The 15,594-nt window shown below is 40.2% G+C and overlaps 1 protein-coding gene across 11 annotated transcripts in view; it reads right to left on the bottom strand.

Annotated features, from left to right (window-relative positions):
- Positions 1-15,594, bottom strand: part of LOC129178312 (voltage-dependent L-type calcium channel subunit alpha-1D-like) — a 145,968-nt gene that overhangs the window by 125,466 nt on the left and 4,908 nt on the right. For all 11 annotated transcript variants that reach the window (XM_054770426.1, XM_054770407.1, XM_054770436.1 and 8 more), the window contains exons 2-3: positions 11,902-12,397; positions 5,560-5,665 (exon numbers count right to left, since the gene is read on the bottom strand). In XM_054770426.1, coding sequence (XP_054626401.1) covers positions 5,560-5,665; positions 11,902-12,397 — 602 coding nt within the window. The remainder of the gene's footprint in view (positions 1-5,559; positions 5,666-11,901; positions 12,398-15,594) is intronic.

Below are 15,594 nucleotides of genomic sequence, written 5' to 3'. Positions count from 1 at the left end.
ATTACTATCGAGTATTTATAAATTATGACCGATTTAGGATTAATGAGATGCATTTTCCACGGGAAAAAAAAAACACCCCAAAATTTTTTACTAATTTTAAAAACCCATTTTTGACCAAAAATGCACAAATGTGAAGGATCATGAAAGTGTAGGGATCCACTGTAATGGAAATTAAAATGATCTCTTCCTGGGTCAAACTGGCACCATCATAAAAAAACTTAATAAATTGTAAAAACTGTGAAATCTTAACTTTTGTAGAGGTCTGAGCTGCACTGAGTGAGGCCAGTGGTACAGTATGTGGTCATTATTACAGTAGAACCCATTTATGTTGACGCCTCTCCAACAGGCTAATGTCAATGTAAGCGGTTGTCAACATAACCAAAATCAAAACCAAAATGAGATATTGTTTGCACGTTTACTTGTATCTTTGGCCAGAGAAATAAGAAGAATGGGCGATAATAAATTATTTTTTAATTTACAGCAGTTTGTTGACATGATTGTCCTCCATTTCTGCATATTTTTATTTAGATCCCTGCTTTTTATGATATTTTAAACTCTTATCTTTAAACAGAGCTGCTGCGGTAATTTCGTTGTACGTATGTCTTTTTTTTTTTCCCTTGTCCTGTCTAGCCATTAGTGCAGATAGTATTGTTGATCTAAATGTCCTTACGTGCTCAACAGATTTGCTCTGCCAGGGAAAAGTGTGAGATACACTTCCTCTGTTGTACAGAATGTATTTGACTGATGTTTTTTTGGAGCGGCCGGACCGGAGCAGTAGGGGATAGAAAAGAAGAGAAAACAGAGTGGGGAGTGCGGGGACAGAGGGGGACAATAAAGAGAGAGACAAGGATAACAGCAACAACAATAACAAAACAACAGAAACAAACAGGACATCCTCAAATGTCTGTGACGGCTATAACGACGACAAAATAAGGACAAAATAATATCAACAACCAAAATGTTAATACTGCATTGAAACAGTCATACACATTAATAGTAATAGCAGTGATGAAATTATAACTATGATTGTGATCAGAATGACAATAACTGCACATCATTGTAATAACTATAATCATATTGCTGACATCACCGTCACTGTAATAAAACCAACAACATAATAACACCCTGGATAACTCAGTGAGTTATGTGGGGAAGTACGTATGTACTTTGAGTGTGCATATGTACAGGTATATCTGTATGTGTGCATGTCTTCATATATATATATATATATATATATATACACACGTGCGCGAATGTGTGAACGTGTAATTGTTACTGAGAATGCATGAAAGGAGAGGGACTGCTTTACACCACCCAGCAAGCTCCACCCCACACACCCAGGTCAAGCCCCCACCACCAGAAAGTCACCGTGCCCACAGGGGCGATCAGGACCAAGACTAGCCCCTCAAAAGCCAGCCCACAAAGCCCTCCCCCCCAGGAAGACCAGCAAGGGGCCGCAGAGAGGCAATCCCAACCAGAAACAGGGTGCCGGCGGGCCGGAGGACAGCCAACCACCGAGACCGGCAAGAGACCACACCCCACAAGGGCAGACGAGCTCCGAGGGCCAAACACCAGCAGACCCAGAGACGCCCCCGCAACCGTAAAGGAGCCCGTCCACGGCAGGAGTGCCAGCCACCCACGCTACCCACGTATGTCTTAACAACAATGACAATAAAGCTTGTGTACATGAGCAAATCTTTCTTCCGGTGGCTTACAATCGGAGTCAAAAAAATAACAGGTGCAGTTTGTTAGTTGCTGTGGTAGAATCTAGGGTAATACTGCCATGCTTTTATTTTGAAGCTTACTTTGTACTGAACAGGAAGTCACTGTGTGCTTTTTTAATGCTATGTAACTGTTGTAGTTTCACACTGTGCAGGGACAAAACACAAGTCGATACAAACGGACCAATTTTTCTTCAAAATGACCCTTGGGTCCACAATTTTATGTCGACAAAAGCGGTCGGCCATACTGTATATGTCGACGTCCAAATAGTAATAAGAAGAACACAGTGGACCGGGTGTTGATGAGTTGGTCGACGGAAAGGTTGTTGACATAAGCAGGCACGACTTAAGCAGGTTCTACTGTATAGCACGGTAAAAACAAGAAATCGAATAGCTACCAAAGACTTCTACACAGAATGGTACAAGGCTAAAATACAAATTAAGTTTAAGTCAGGTAATATTTTTTTCCAAACCCTCATAAAAGTATTGTATGTGTGTGTTATTGTGTTTTATATTTCATTCAAAAGACACACGTGTTACTGAAAGCCGCATGCTGCTTCGTGTGACTCTCATTTCCCCTCCTCTCTAAACCTTAAATCCCCCACGCTATCTGACTCTCTATTCTGAGAATTACACACACATGCTATCAAATCAAAGATGTCACATCACACAACTTGTGTGCATTGACGAATGAAATGAGCATAATACACCTGATTTGTAATTTTATGTTTGCATGACAATGACCTTGTAAAAATGGCAAACTTTAAAAAAAAAAGTACACATAATAACGTTCGCAGTGAGACTTGTTTTCATACAGAACAGCATTGACAGGTGAATAAATGGCCCAAAAGGACACCATTTCAATCTGAATTTACATTACAAGTCAAAAGTTTGGACAAACTTTATCATCCAATGGCATGAGCAGGAGTGTCTATTTTACCTGTAATGTGCGTGCTTCACAAATGCAACTACCATGATAAACAGCAGGCCGTTGCCACATTACTCTCCGCCAAACACAAAAGTGTGAGGTGACATTTTTTTGTAGTTAGTTGTTACACAGAAAATACACAGATTTGCCTCAAAAATTAGATTTTGGTGCATATTTAGATAAAAGTGCAGATGGAGGACTTTATTTTTTTCTTTTGGCCGAAACAGTCTACTTGCATTGGGGCCTAATGGGGGCAGTGAACCACCAGATTCAGCAGATTAAAAAAGAAAAAAGCTAAAGCTGTGGCACAAAAAGATTGCCTGTGTGTAAGCAATCACACCACTTAGAAATTCTTTTGTACCCTTCTCCTGACTGATACTTATGAACAATAAGATCCCTCTGACACTGTGGAAGCTTTCTGCAGACCAGGGCTAGAGCTGTAAGATGTGACTACAAAAATGTCAGGAAATGTAGGAAAAGAAAACATTTTTTCGGATTAATAATATGGTGGCAGATGTGTGCTGACACCCATTTAACAAGACTTTCAGTGGGATTGTATAATTCTGAACATATATTTAAGAGAGTGTGTACAACTATATGTGCAACCGTCTCAGTTGTTAAAGACTTTTTCTTCAGTCGAGTTATACAGGTTATAGGTCACCTTAATGGTGGAAAAAGTTTTGAAATTATTCAATCATTTATTTATATCACAAAAACCTGGCATTTGAACAGGGGTGTGTAAACATTTTACATCCACCGTAGATCTCTCTATGCTCATTCATGGTCTACTAATCCACTGTCCAGTTTAATCCTTCAGCATGTTCACACACTCAGCCACTCATACTTGCTAACACACGCGCGCACGCACACACACTCTCCTACTCATGTACCAAAACACACACAAATGTATTACGTCACATTTAGAGCAGCAGACGCTTAAACAGCAACACCAGTGATGTCAGTATTGTAGCAAAATGTTTTCTTGCATGGATTCCTTTCATTTGGAAACAATGCTGGCTTTTGTGTTGCCATGGCGACACTGAATTGAGTAAGGTAGAAATATAATGTGACTGATTTGTTGTTAAGTTTAGTACAGTATGCTGTACTAAACCTGACTTCAGACATTGCCTGTACAGTTAATAAAGGTTTTATGATGGTCACAGTCTGACCCAGGAACAGCCTATTTCTATTCATTCATTTCCTATGGGAAAACTTGTTTCCAAATCCAGGTGCATATTGTAAATGATCAAATAAGTCTTCTCTTTTTTTCCACTGAGATGTTGCAAAACATTCACTCTCTCACACAAACACACACACACACACACACACACACACACACACAGTACATTGTGCAGTGAATAATCCCCATCTGTTGAGGGAACATGCTATGTTCTTCTGTGTCCATCCATCACTTCCTCCATCCCTTTCTACACACAATATTCACACACTGCACACCTGCAAGACACAGAGAAAGGTGCACCGAAAGACATCTTCCGAGGACACCAAAAGCAGCTATTGCACTTAAAGGTTACATTCAAGCACCCAGCCTGTTAAACAGTGCCAACGGGTTGTCATGCAGTTATTACTGTGTGTGCAAAATTGACGCATCCAGATACAGTATATATCCCTGGGCCGACAAACGTGTTGTGTCCATTTGTGTGTGCAGTTGGTTTGATGATACACACCACTCATGAGGGAAAAAAAAAGCTTTTTACATTTTCTGCAGAAGAACAACAGCACAAATCAAAACTCAACCGGCCGATCAAGACAAATTTGACTTAAAGTGCCCTCTATTATGCAAAAGTGATGTTTATGAGAAAACAGTTTTTGAGAAAAATGTATCACCAACCTCAACTGTTTTGCTTCACTTTTGACAAAAGAGGCACACAAACGTTCACCTTTGAAGTTGTGGCTTTTCATGATGTCATGAAGGAAAATGTCACGTAGCAAGGCTTTGAAAAAAAGCAGACTTTACTACACATCTTAAAATAAAATTTAAACGCTAACAGTATGAAATTTGGCCAAGATTATTTTTTTATTTCAATGAACCCTCAATTGCAAGAGGATATCAAAGAAGATTTGCATGCCCATGGTTTTTACCTTCTGGACCAATTTGGTTCCATTTGACTCCCATGAAACTACATAATATTAATATATTGTAATCCTGACATATCATAATGCTTTACTGTAAATCTGAGCCTCCTATGGCCACCACTTGTGTAACCACTTGATGTAATCTTACTTGGACAAAGTTAAACCTTTTCCTCGTTGTCATTATACCATGTCTGAACTGCCCGTAGCTAGTTGATACAGCCGCCACTACACAAAAGAGGACAGGCTTCGCTACACATCTCAAAATAAATCCTGGAGCTGCCAACTATTCGTCAGTCAGCTACACATGTGGAAGTTTGATCATTTTGTTTTTCTTCAGTGAATAGGCTAAACTAGCATGATGTTGCTGTTAACATGTGAGTGTAATGTTAGCACTGTAGCTCACATAGCTATGCTAGTGTTGCTAACGTTTGTGTCCTCCTGTCCCGCTCGTTACGCTGTTGTATGTTATATATGTTATCTATTGTGTTGGACAAGTGCAATGTCACAGTGTACGCTGTATAAAAAAATTGTATAAAGCGAACAACTGCGCTTCGTGGAGACACACACTGTGCGGGGGACAGGCGTTGACAAACACAGCTCAATAACATTAAAGCTACAGACACAGACGGGTGGGATTTTCGACAACACACTTCCAATACACTATTGTGGGAGCTCTAACACTTGAAATTGCTGAAAAAATGTATAATAATATGGCACCTCTAAGGTTTACCGGTTCTTGCAATTTAATCAGTCATTGCTCAAAGGTAAACATATGACACAATGCATGTAAGATGGCAAACATGAGATTCTACTTACCAGCTCTTGGTTGGTAGAATTGGAGTCGTCTCCGGGGAAGGGGATGTAGATGGCTAAGGCCACACAGTTGGCAAAGATTGAGAGCAGTATAAATATATCAAAGGGTCTGGAAAGACAAACTGTTAAGGAAGGCTTTAACTTGAGGAGAGACATTGAACATAACGGTATGTCCGAAATTTGTCTTTGAGATTCATACATTATTTACTGAGAAATAAAGGAGAAGAGTTTTAAAAATGGTGGAATCTGATGTCAAGGTTATATAGTGGAACCGCAGCAAATATTAAATTGAAATTATGTCTTCCAGGGTCAAATTATAAAAATATAATAAAACATTCAATAACTCTCTTGCATCTCAGCATTATTAACTGTCATAGAAGTGTAAAAATAAGAGACAACATTCCGGTTGTTTGTCTTTTTTGTTTCATTTTTAAAGTTGTTTGTTTCATTTATTTTATTTAAAAGCTCTTGACATTTGAATTACAATGTTAAATACCCTTGAGAAATTAAATTGTATTGCTTTTGATACGGTGTATTTGCATTATTATGCCATATGTTATCATTACATCAATAAAAAAATGGTCCCACGGTAATGTTGACAATAATATCGTTTATGTCCAGCAAAATTTGTTATTGTGGCAGGCCTAGCGACATGCATGTTACAAATTGGTCTCACACATCTTCTTTTTACATTCCTGACTGTCACAAAAGTGTAAAAAGACCAGAAAACACAATTGTGCCACAGCTTTGAATGCGAGTGTGCTCATGTAACTTCCTGTGTGTTACATCCATCCATCCATTTTCTATGCCGCTTATCCTCATTAGGGTCGCGGGGGCATGCTGAAGCCTATCCCACATACAGTCCCTATTAAAAGTTTGAACTTGACAATATATTATTTCATATTGGTCGATCTTTATTATTATCACAATTTTTATATTGTTTTTAACCTGACAGTTTTAAAGCAGCTGTACTAAAAACTAGAGATAGTTCAAAATTGGATTAACATACAAAGTATATAACAAAGCAAATTAAATAAGATGAACATCAAAAAAATAAAAAAAACTATTTTTACTCAAAAGTAAAACTAATGCAGAATCCATCCATCCAATTTCTATACCACTTATCCTCATTAGGGTCGCGGGGGTATGCTATCCCAGCTGACTTCGGACAAGAGGCGTTGTACACCCTGGACTGGTCGCCAGCCAATCGCAGAACTAATGTAGAAAAATATGAAATAACAAAGTGAACTAGTTGACAGTCCTGAGTGTTCGTGAAAGGAGGCAAGACCCAAAATAAGGTAATTGCTCCGTCAGGGATAATGAAGACGCTTTAAACTGTAAATATTACCATTTTTGAGTTATGATGACACATACGCTGTTAAAGGAAAACTGCACTTTTTTTTGGAATTTTACCCATCATCCATAATCCTTATGGGAAACACGAACACATATTTCTTTCCCTTTCCTGTGCGTTGTAACGAAAAAAATTAGTTTGAGCCAGCTAACATTGCACGTCATGGAACATATTTATTGAGACTGTGAAGCCCTCTAGAAAAAACTCTAACAATGTTTTATCGCTTTATATACATGCTGTGATCATGTACTAACAAGTACATTATTTTGTTATTATTGATTTATTGTTTATTTGATGTGAACATCACAATTACATTGGTCAGACCAGATGCATTGTTTGAGTGTTTCAGCACATTGCTAACCCGCAACACTTGTCCACAAGGGGCTTTTGAAATTATAAAACATTAAAAGTAACAAAACTAAAAGGAGAGAAAAATAAAAAGTAAAATACAGTCTACAATAACATTCCAACAATAAAAAGAGGCAGTTTTCAAATTAAATACATTTGTAAATTAAAAAGCATAGCAAAGGCAACATGATCAAGCAATCAACCAGTTAAAAACTACTCATGTCAACACTGTTGTGTTAATTATAGTCATTGTTTAAGTCTTGATGATAACATGTAATACTTACAGTATCTTTCTGTATTTTGATGATTTAAAACATTATCAAAACTTCTTTCCTAGGCGCCTTGATTTGACATAGCCGATAGGAGCTAATACGACTGCCATAATACGACTTAGTATAGAAACAGCGACGACGCTTACAATGTCCACTCTCATTGACTGTGTCTTCCAACGCCACTCTTCAGGTAAAAAATGCTGACAGAAAACGAGTAGCTGCATCCATTCTTCAGTCTGTCCCGTTGCAGTGGCTTGAGGCGTTGTGAGTGACGCTGAGACTAGCGGCTAGCGAGGCTTTGTGCTACTCCGCCAGATACTGTAACTATAGCTTTCCATGTTAGCTGCTACTATAACAATATCGCTGTAGCTTGGTTATTATGCAGGTCAGTTATGTAAATGGAACACTGCTGGCGCTTTTTTGAGGGTTTTTTGTTAGGGCTTTAGCGTCAAAATAGGTACATCCCGTGACATGCATTGTTAGCTGGCTCATACTAACTCGTTTTCTCTCGTTAGAACGCACAGGAAAGGGAAATAAATATGTGTTCATGTTTCACATAAGGATTGTGAATGATGGGCAAAATTCCATGGCCACACAGTCAGAAGGTCTGGAAGACCTGCGTTCGAATCTCCGCTTGGGCATCTCTGTGTGGAGCTTGTGGGTGCGTGGGTTTTCTCCGGGTACTACGGTTTCCTCCCACATTCCAAAAATATGCATGTTAGGTTAACTGGCAACTCTAAATTGCCCACTGAATGTGAGTGTGAATGATTGTTTTGTTATATGTGCCCTGCGAATGACTGGCGACCAGTTCAGGATGTACACCGTTTTTGGTCGCCCGAAGTCAGCCGGGATAGGCTCCAGGATACTCCTGTGTGAGGATAAGCGACATAGAAAATGGATGGATGGATAGTTTCATGTTAAAATTGATACTATTGTGGCCGCATCGCTAGTAGTGGCTGCTATCTGTGCTGGCAGCAGTGGCAGGCTGTGCAGACTCCGCTCGCATTTTCATGCTTTCTGTATAATCACGTGGTACTTCTTCAAATGATTAAACAGATTTGCTACGTTGACGGTTTTTGAGGGCGCTGACCGCCGACATACACACATTTTGTTTGATCGAGTAAATATGTTAGCAGCTGATCACCATCGCCGTGGAAATTTATAGCAATCATCGACCCAGCCTGAGCTTGAACACACCTTCTCATTGAATGACAAAAAAGTGTTTTGACCAGTACTGTATTTACCCTTTTTTCCTATACGTACTACTAGAAAAAGCCAAAAAAAAAGCAACAAACACGCACATGATGATAGCCAAATTAAGCTGTCATGCCTTTGACCCAGTTGACCATGTGATCGTTAGAAAATTGGTTAGAAAATTGGGTGAGAATCTCTGGCACTGCTCTAAAAAGGTTCAAGTCCTAACTGGAGAGCAGGAAGTACTTTGTTAGAATTGGTAACTGTGTCTCAGACCAAATTGCTATGACCTTTCGGGTTCCCCAGGGGTCAGTCCTGGGACCTTTATTGTCCTGCAGATTTACTTTGTCACTGCATCAAACATATCAGTGTGTGGATACAAAGACAAAAGTGAAATCATTGTCTTTGGCCCACAGAAACAAAGAGAAAGTGTTATTGCCCACCTTGAGACTTCTTCTCTAAAACCTAAAAACCAGGTTAGAAATCTAGGGGTAATAATGGACTCAGATCAGAACTTTAACAGCCACATTAAATCAATAACATCAGCAGCTTTCTACCACCTAAAAAACATTGCCAAAAACAAGGGAGTAGTGTCTAAGCCAGTTTTAGAGAGACTAATCCATGCCTTTGTCTCCAGCAGGCTAGACTACTGTCACGGCCTTCTCACTGGGCTCTCTATACATCCAGAATGCTGCTGCTCGAGTCCTGACTAGAACCAGGAAATCTGACCATATTAGTCCAGTACTTAGGTCTCTGCACTGGCTTCCTGTCGCTCAGAGAACAGACATTAAAACAGCTCTGCTTGTGTACAAGTCTTTTCACGGTCTTGCGCCAAAGTACATCTCTGACAAGTTAGAGCCACATAAACCATCTCGAGCTCTGAAAAGCTCAGAGAGTGGTCTCCTGCGGGTGCCCACAGTCAGGACAAAACACGGTGAGGCTGCGTTTAATTTTTATGCTGTCAAAATCTGGAATGGTCTTCCAGAAGTTGTGAGACGATTCTCAACCTTGGCTATGTTCAAATCCAGGCTGAAAACACTTCTCTTCAACTGTGCATATGACAACTGGAACTATTTTATCTGCACTCTTCATTTATTTTTATTTTTTTTTTAATGGAATGATTTATGTAATTTTATGTAATGATTTTAGAATGATTTTTTGTTTTTATGGAATGATTTTATGAAGGGATTTTATCCTTCGTTTCTTAAAGCAGGGGTACCAATTACGCCGATTGTGAGCTACCAGTAGATCGCCATGGTAGTTTGGGTCAATCGCGTAAACATTACTTTGTAGATGTCATATGACATCAGTCAGGTGACATTAAGCTCCTCTCCTGATTCGCTCCTGCTCCGCCGGTGTTTCAGGCGACATAACGAGATGCTACCTTCATCTTTATTATTCTGACTACAGATAAACTAACTCAGCGATAAGATGCTTATAATAAAAGTTCTAAAAGTTATTCACACTTGTAGCGGCTAGCTATTTAGAATAAAGTGTATTGTTTGATGGCTTTGCTTCACGTCATGAACTTCACTGCAGAAATCAGTGTTCTACACGTTCGCTTCTTAAACTATTATTTCATGATGAAATGGAAAATGTGCCCATTGCTGAAACCTTTTTAATATGTTGCCTTGACTTCGGCTGCATTGTCTTTTGCATAATCATTTTAATTTCTTGTATATCGGTAATGTTTGATAGCAAATGCACATGACACATGAACTGTGTCTCCTAATGAAGTGACATATTTTGACTGACATATTACCATTACTTAGGATGTGTACACAACTATTGAGGAATTATGTGTAATTATCTCTATTGTCATAATGAATATAATTACTGTATGTTATCAGCTGCTTTGATTACCTGTGAACTTTGAAAATGTGAAATACCAATCATTAATATTTACAATATATACAGTATGTTTTATAGAAAGAGGTAGATCATTTTGACTTGTAACTTGCATGCTGAAAACGTGCGTGCACCTCTGATATACATGTATAATGTACCTAAATACGTACTCATATTTGTTTTATAAATATAGTAAATATGTATATTTTCTCTATTTATAGTAGGAGGTAGATCTTTGCGACCTGGTCATTTTAAAAGTAGCTCGTAGGCTGAAAAAGTGTGAGCACCCCTGCTGTAAAGCACTTTGAATTTCCTTGTGTATGAATTGTGCTCTATAAATAAACTTGCCTTGCCTTTCCTTGCCCAGTCAAGTTTGACAGGTGTTGGACATTCAAGTTGTGCAAATTTAGAGGCGTATTTTTCAGAAAAATATTGGTTGAATTCTGAATTGTGCGGCCTTGAGGTGTTTTACTGCACTTTAAAATCAAGATGAACGCAGATTAAATACCATGCCCTCTATGTCTCCACACTAGGCTTGGGCTGGTATGAAATTCTGACGATATGATAACCTTGGGCAAAAACGTCACGGTTTGACAGTTTCACGGTATATACCAAAATAACAAAAAGTAACTGAATTCTTTCTAAATAAACAATAAATTAATAAAATGCAGTTCTCTATGCAGTCTACTGTTGCTAATCCTGCAACTCAAGTCACAACACAATAAATATTTTCTTAGTTATGCAAATACTGTAAATGCAATTAAGTGGCTCAAGAAGGTCACAACATAAATACTGTATATATTTATTAAAAACTCATAATGTTACGTTATTATTTCATAATGGCAGGCCACACATTTCTGCAAACTTCCGCTTCCGGATCATGTGATTGTTGTCAGCAACTAAGACTAAGTTAGGTGGTTGTTGCTTGTTGTCCAGTGGAGAGTGAACGGTCCTACACTGCTATCTCGTTCTGAATCACATCTCCACATTTGGTGACCCTCCACATGAGTAATATAAGGACCAACAACGGCGACAACAGCGCGACCATACCGGCGCCGCTCAATGCTAGCGAGGTAGTGCTATCTATGGCCGATTTTTGGCAACACAGCACTCGCCTGTGGTTTCCACACATCGAAGCCCAGTTCCGACTGCGACGAATAACACATAACAAGTACTTCCATGTAGTGGCCTAACTGGACCTTCACTGTCTCTCATATCGTAAGAACGGTATGACGCACAATTTTGGTGGTTTTGAAAGCATGACCTTTTCCTACCATGATATACTTGAAATTGGTAACCGGCCCATGCCTACTTCGGGCTAAAGGATACTTCCACTCGACCAGGCTGATGCAGGCCCTGCGTATGGGGTTGTTGAGAGTGAGACAGAACAGAGCTCTGGGTGGCCGGCTGTTGGTGGACCCGCCCTGCTTTTTGCTCTTGGCGTACTGCTGCCTCTTCCTCTGAGCCAACGAGCCCACCGGGGCCGCTCCAGTGGTGCACACAGAGGGCTGCGGTCTCATGTCGGGCTTGGCGGCATCGCCCTGTGCCTGGCGAGCAGCGTCAATGGCGGCGTGCCAGGCCAGGACAGGGCTGACGCCGGTGCCAGTGCTGGTGCCTGTGCCGGTGCCACAGGCAGAGCCAGGACCCTGAATGCCGCTGTTCGCTCCAAGGAGGCCATAGGACGAGCCCACGGGCTTACCGGTGCTGGCAGGGGCGTGCAAGGGCTCAGTCGGGCTGAGCTGGTGCAGATGAGTTTGGCTTTCTGACCAGAGGGCCGAGGCATCAGCACAGGAAGTGGTCCTTTTGTTGCTGGCATACTGGGCCCCTGTTGGGAGAGAAAGATGGCAATCAGCAAAGACCTAGAGAACAGCACTTCCTTCACTACCCTTAACAATCTTAAACATCCGTCCTAAGTGTCCATCTAACCATGGTCCACTTCAGTCCTATCGATGCATCTTCAGTCGCTCACAAAACTAGTATAGCCGTCACATGTCAGCAAGAATGTGATTTACTCTCCACTAGGGATGTCCCGATCCACACTTTTTGGCTTCCGATCCGATTTTTTTTTAGTCTTGCCAATCCAATCCGATCTGAATGTTTTTTTTCTGTTTGTTTGTTTTTTTAATAATAATAAGGTTGAATTTGTGGGATTTGGGGGATTACACAGCATGACTAACAATATTGTTTGGAGTTTGTAACAAACCTCTGAGTCAGGTCCCTAATCCAATAAAATATCCAATAAAAGATCAAATTAGACAAAATGGGCGTGCAAAATACTTTTAGGGTAGGACTAATCATTTGACATGGTTATAGATCAATTTGTGGTGTGACTTAAAATAAGATTTTTAACAAACTCTTTTAGGGCCCTATGAAATCCGTTTTATTTCCGTTTTGTCCTTTTTAATTTTTTAGAATTCAGTTTTTTACCTTTTGTACTTATTTTACCAGCATAGAGTATGTGCTATTTGGGTTAGTGACACAGATGTCACAGATGTAATTCCAATCATGTTATGAATGTACGATATTTTAATGACACCCTTATTTTGTTTGCACAAATAGACAAATGTGACAAACACCGTTCTTATTTTGAAAGCCAGAATGTGTTGTGTGTGTTGCGAATGTCAATTGACGGTTGATACACGCTGCATGCAAGATAAACGTGCCTCTCGTCTTTTTTCACTCGGAACCTGCACGTCATCAGTGGCCATTGTAAAATGATCCTTACATTAAAGCAGTAAAACACAACACGGTGAAAATATACTGCACTAGCTAAACTAAGCAAACCCCGTTAGCTTCCAATCAGCTCCGTAACACAGGAGTTTCCAAGGTTTTTCGCCGCCGTTTCAACATGTTGAGTTGTGTTTGTGCGGCCCCTATTTCAGCAACCAGTGGTTAGAGCAACACTTCCCATGACGCAGCAGTTCGGGCACAGAGAGAGGGAACTACCGCTGTAGCTACGGAGCCGAACATCCAATGTCCACGTGAAACTAACTTTGCCACGGTAGAACGCGGACATGTGGCATGGTGGTGTTGCGTTTTCTTCTTCTTGCGGGTGGCGCCAATCGAATGACAACCAGCTTTAAGGCGCATTACCGCACCTACCATGTTGGAGTGTGGCTCAGAGTCACAAATTTGATACGGCAACCGGATTGGCCCGATTTTGTGGCAGAAGCCGATATTATTCGATCATCACAAATACAGCGGATCGGCAGCCGATTCCGATCCTGAAGATCAGATCGGGACATCCCTACTATTCACCGATGATGAGTCAACACACAGCCATTACCATCTAAATAGATGGCAAAATAATTGTGTCTTGCATGCAGTCAAACATGGTGGGGGTAGTGTCATGGTCTGGGGCTGCATGACTGCTGACAGCACTGGGAGTCCCAACGTGTACAATGACATTGTGAAACAGAACAATAGTCTTTTTCTTCTTGAGTTTAATACGGCATAACAGCATGCAGCATATCATGCATTGTCTTTCTGATAGTGACATCATATATCTGCAAATCAAACCTGTTCCTACATGTTGGCAACTTAAACTGTAAAAGGCAACAAAACTAGCAACTTTTTCTGATCTTTCAGCAAGACAATTGTGTCTTGCCCACAGTCAAGCCTGATGTTGGTGCCGTCACGGTCTGGGGCTGCATGTATGCTGCCGGCACTCGGTATCTGCGGGTCATTGTGGGGAAACCTGAATTTCAAAATATACTGTGACATTGTGGAGCAGAAACTGGGTTACACGGCAGTTTTCCAACATAAAAAGCCTAAACACACCTCCAAGATAACAATGCCTTGCTGAGGAAGCTGAAGGTGAAGGTGATGGCATGGCCAAGTATGTCTCCTCCAGAGCTGAATCCAATTTAGTGCAAGGTGTCTAACATCCACCAGCTCCTCCAATGATGTCATCATGGAGGAGTGGAAGAGGATTTCAGTAACAACGTCTGCAGCTCTGATCAAGTCAGCGCCCAAGACGATTAAGGCAGTGCTAGATAGAACATACTAAACTCACTCACACTAAATATTCACACCAAGGACACGATTTGGACATGAACACTGTGAGGTGTACTCACTTGTGTTACCAATAGGGGTGCAACAATACATGCATCTGTATCAAACTGTTCAATACCATTATGAACCAAATGACACTCTAACCCAAGTCACAAACATCACATGACATGAACCAGCTCTTGATTCACTGTTGTTCCTCCGCTGCAAGGATGAAATCCCCGTAAGCGGAAACAGTGGCTGACAGCAGATGGCGCCTCAAGCGGCATGCAAAACGGCATTTTTCATCTTTATGATCCAAATTCCGGATAAAATAAGTCTGCCGTAAGATGCATATACATACAATAAAAGTCCTCATTGCTTTTGTAGCGGTTAGTTCCATGCAAAACCTTAAAAAAAAAAGTAAATATTACGTGCCCTGAACTCCATGGAAATGTGTTTTTCTACACTTACTTGTTATTGTTGCTATTACATTATGATGAATTGAAAAATCTTGTTACTTAAGTTTTTTTCCATGTGTTGCCTTGACTTCTGCTATTATATAATTTTGATAATGGTTTTCCTTTATTTTATAACTGTAATGGTTAATATTAAACTGGATATGTACATGAACTGTGGAAATGATGACCGTAGTACAGCGGTGTCAAACTCGTTTTCATTGAGGGCCACATCACGGTTATGGCTGCTCTCAGAGGGCCGCTTGTAACTGTCTACATATATATAAATATAACCTCATGATATTACTACACAAATGCATTTGATTGTTATATTTTGACTAACAAATTGCTGGATGACTTACTTTGAAAAAAAGTGTGATTGTCAAAAATAAAAATAAAATAGTAATTAGTAGGGATGTGAACGATAAACCGATGCGACCGGATAACCGGGTCGAGGAGCTAACGATTCCGATTAGCCGATAAAAGAATGTTGTATCGATAATAATCAGCCATAAATTTTAGATTAATCGATTGTGGAAACATGTACCGGGTATCGCGAGAGGAGCAATCGGTT

The sequence above is a fragment of the Dunckerocampus dactyliophorus genome, chromosome 1 (genome assembly GCF_027744805.1).
Source record: "Dunckerocampus dactyliophorus isolate RoL2022-P2 chromosome 1, RoL_Ddac_1.1, whole genome shotgun sequence".
NCBI lineage: Eukaryota > Metazoa > Chordata > Actinopteri > Syngnathiformes > Syngnathidae > Dunckerocampus > Dunckerocampus dactyliophorus.
Note: the sequence above shows the minus strand (reverse complement) of the source record. Positions and strands in the feature narration are given on the sequence as shown.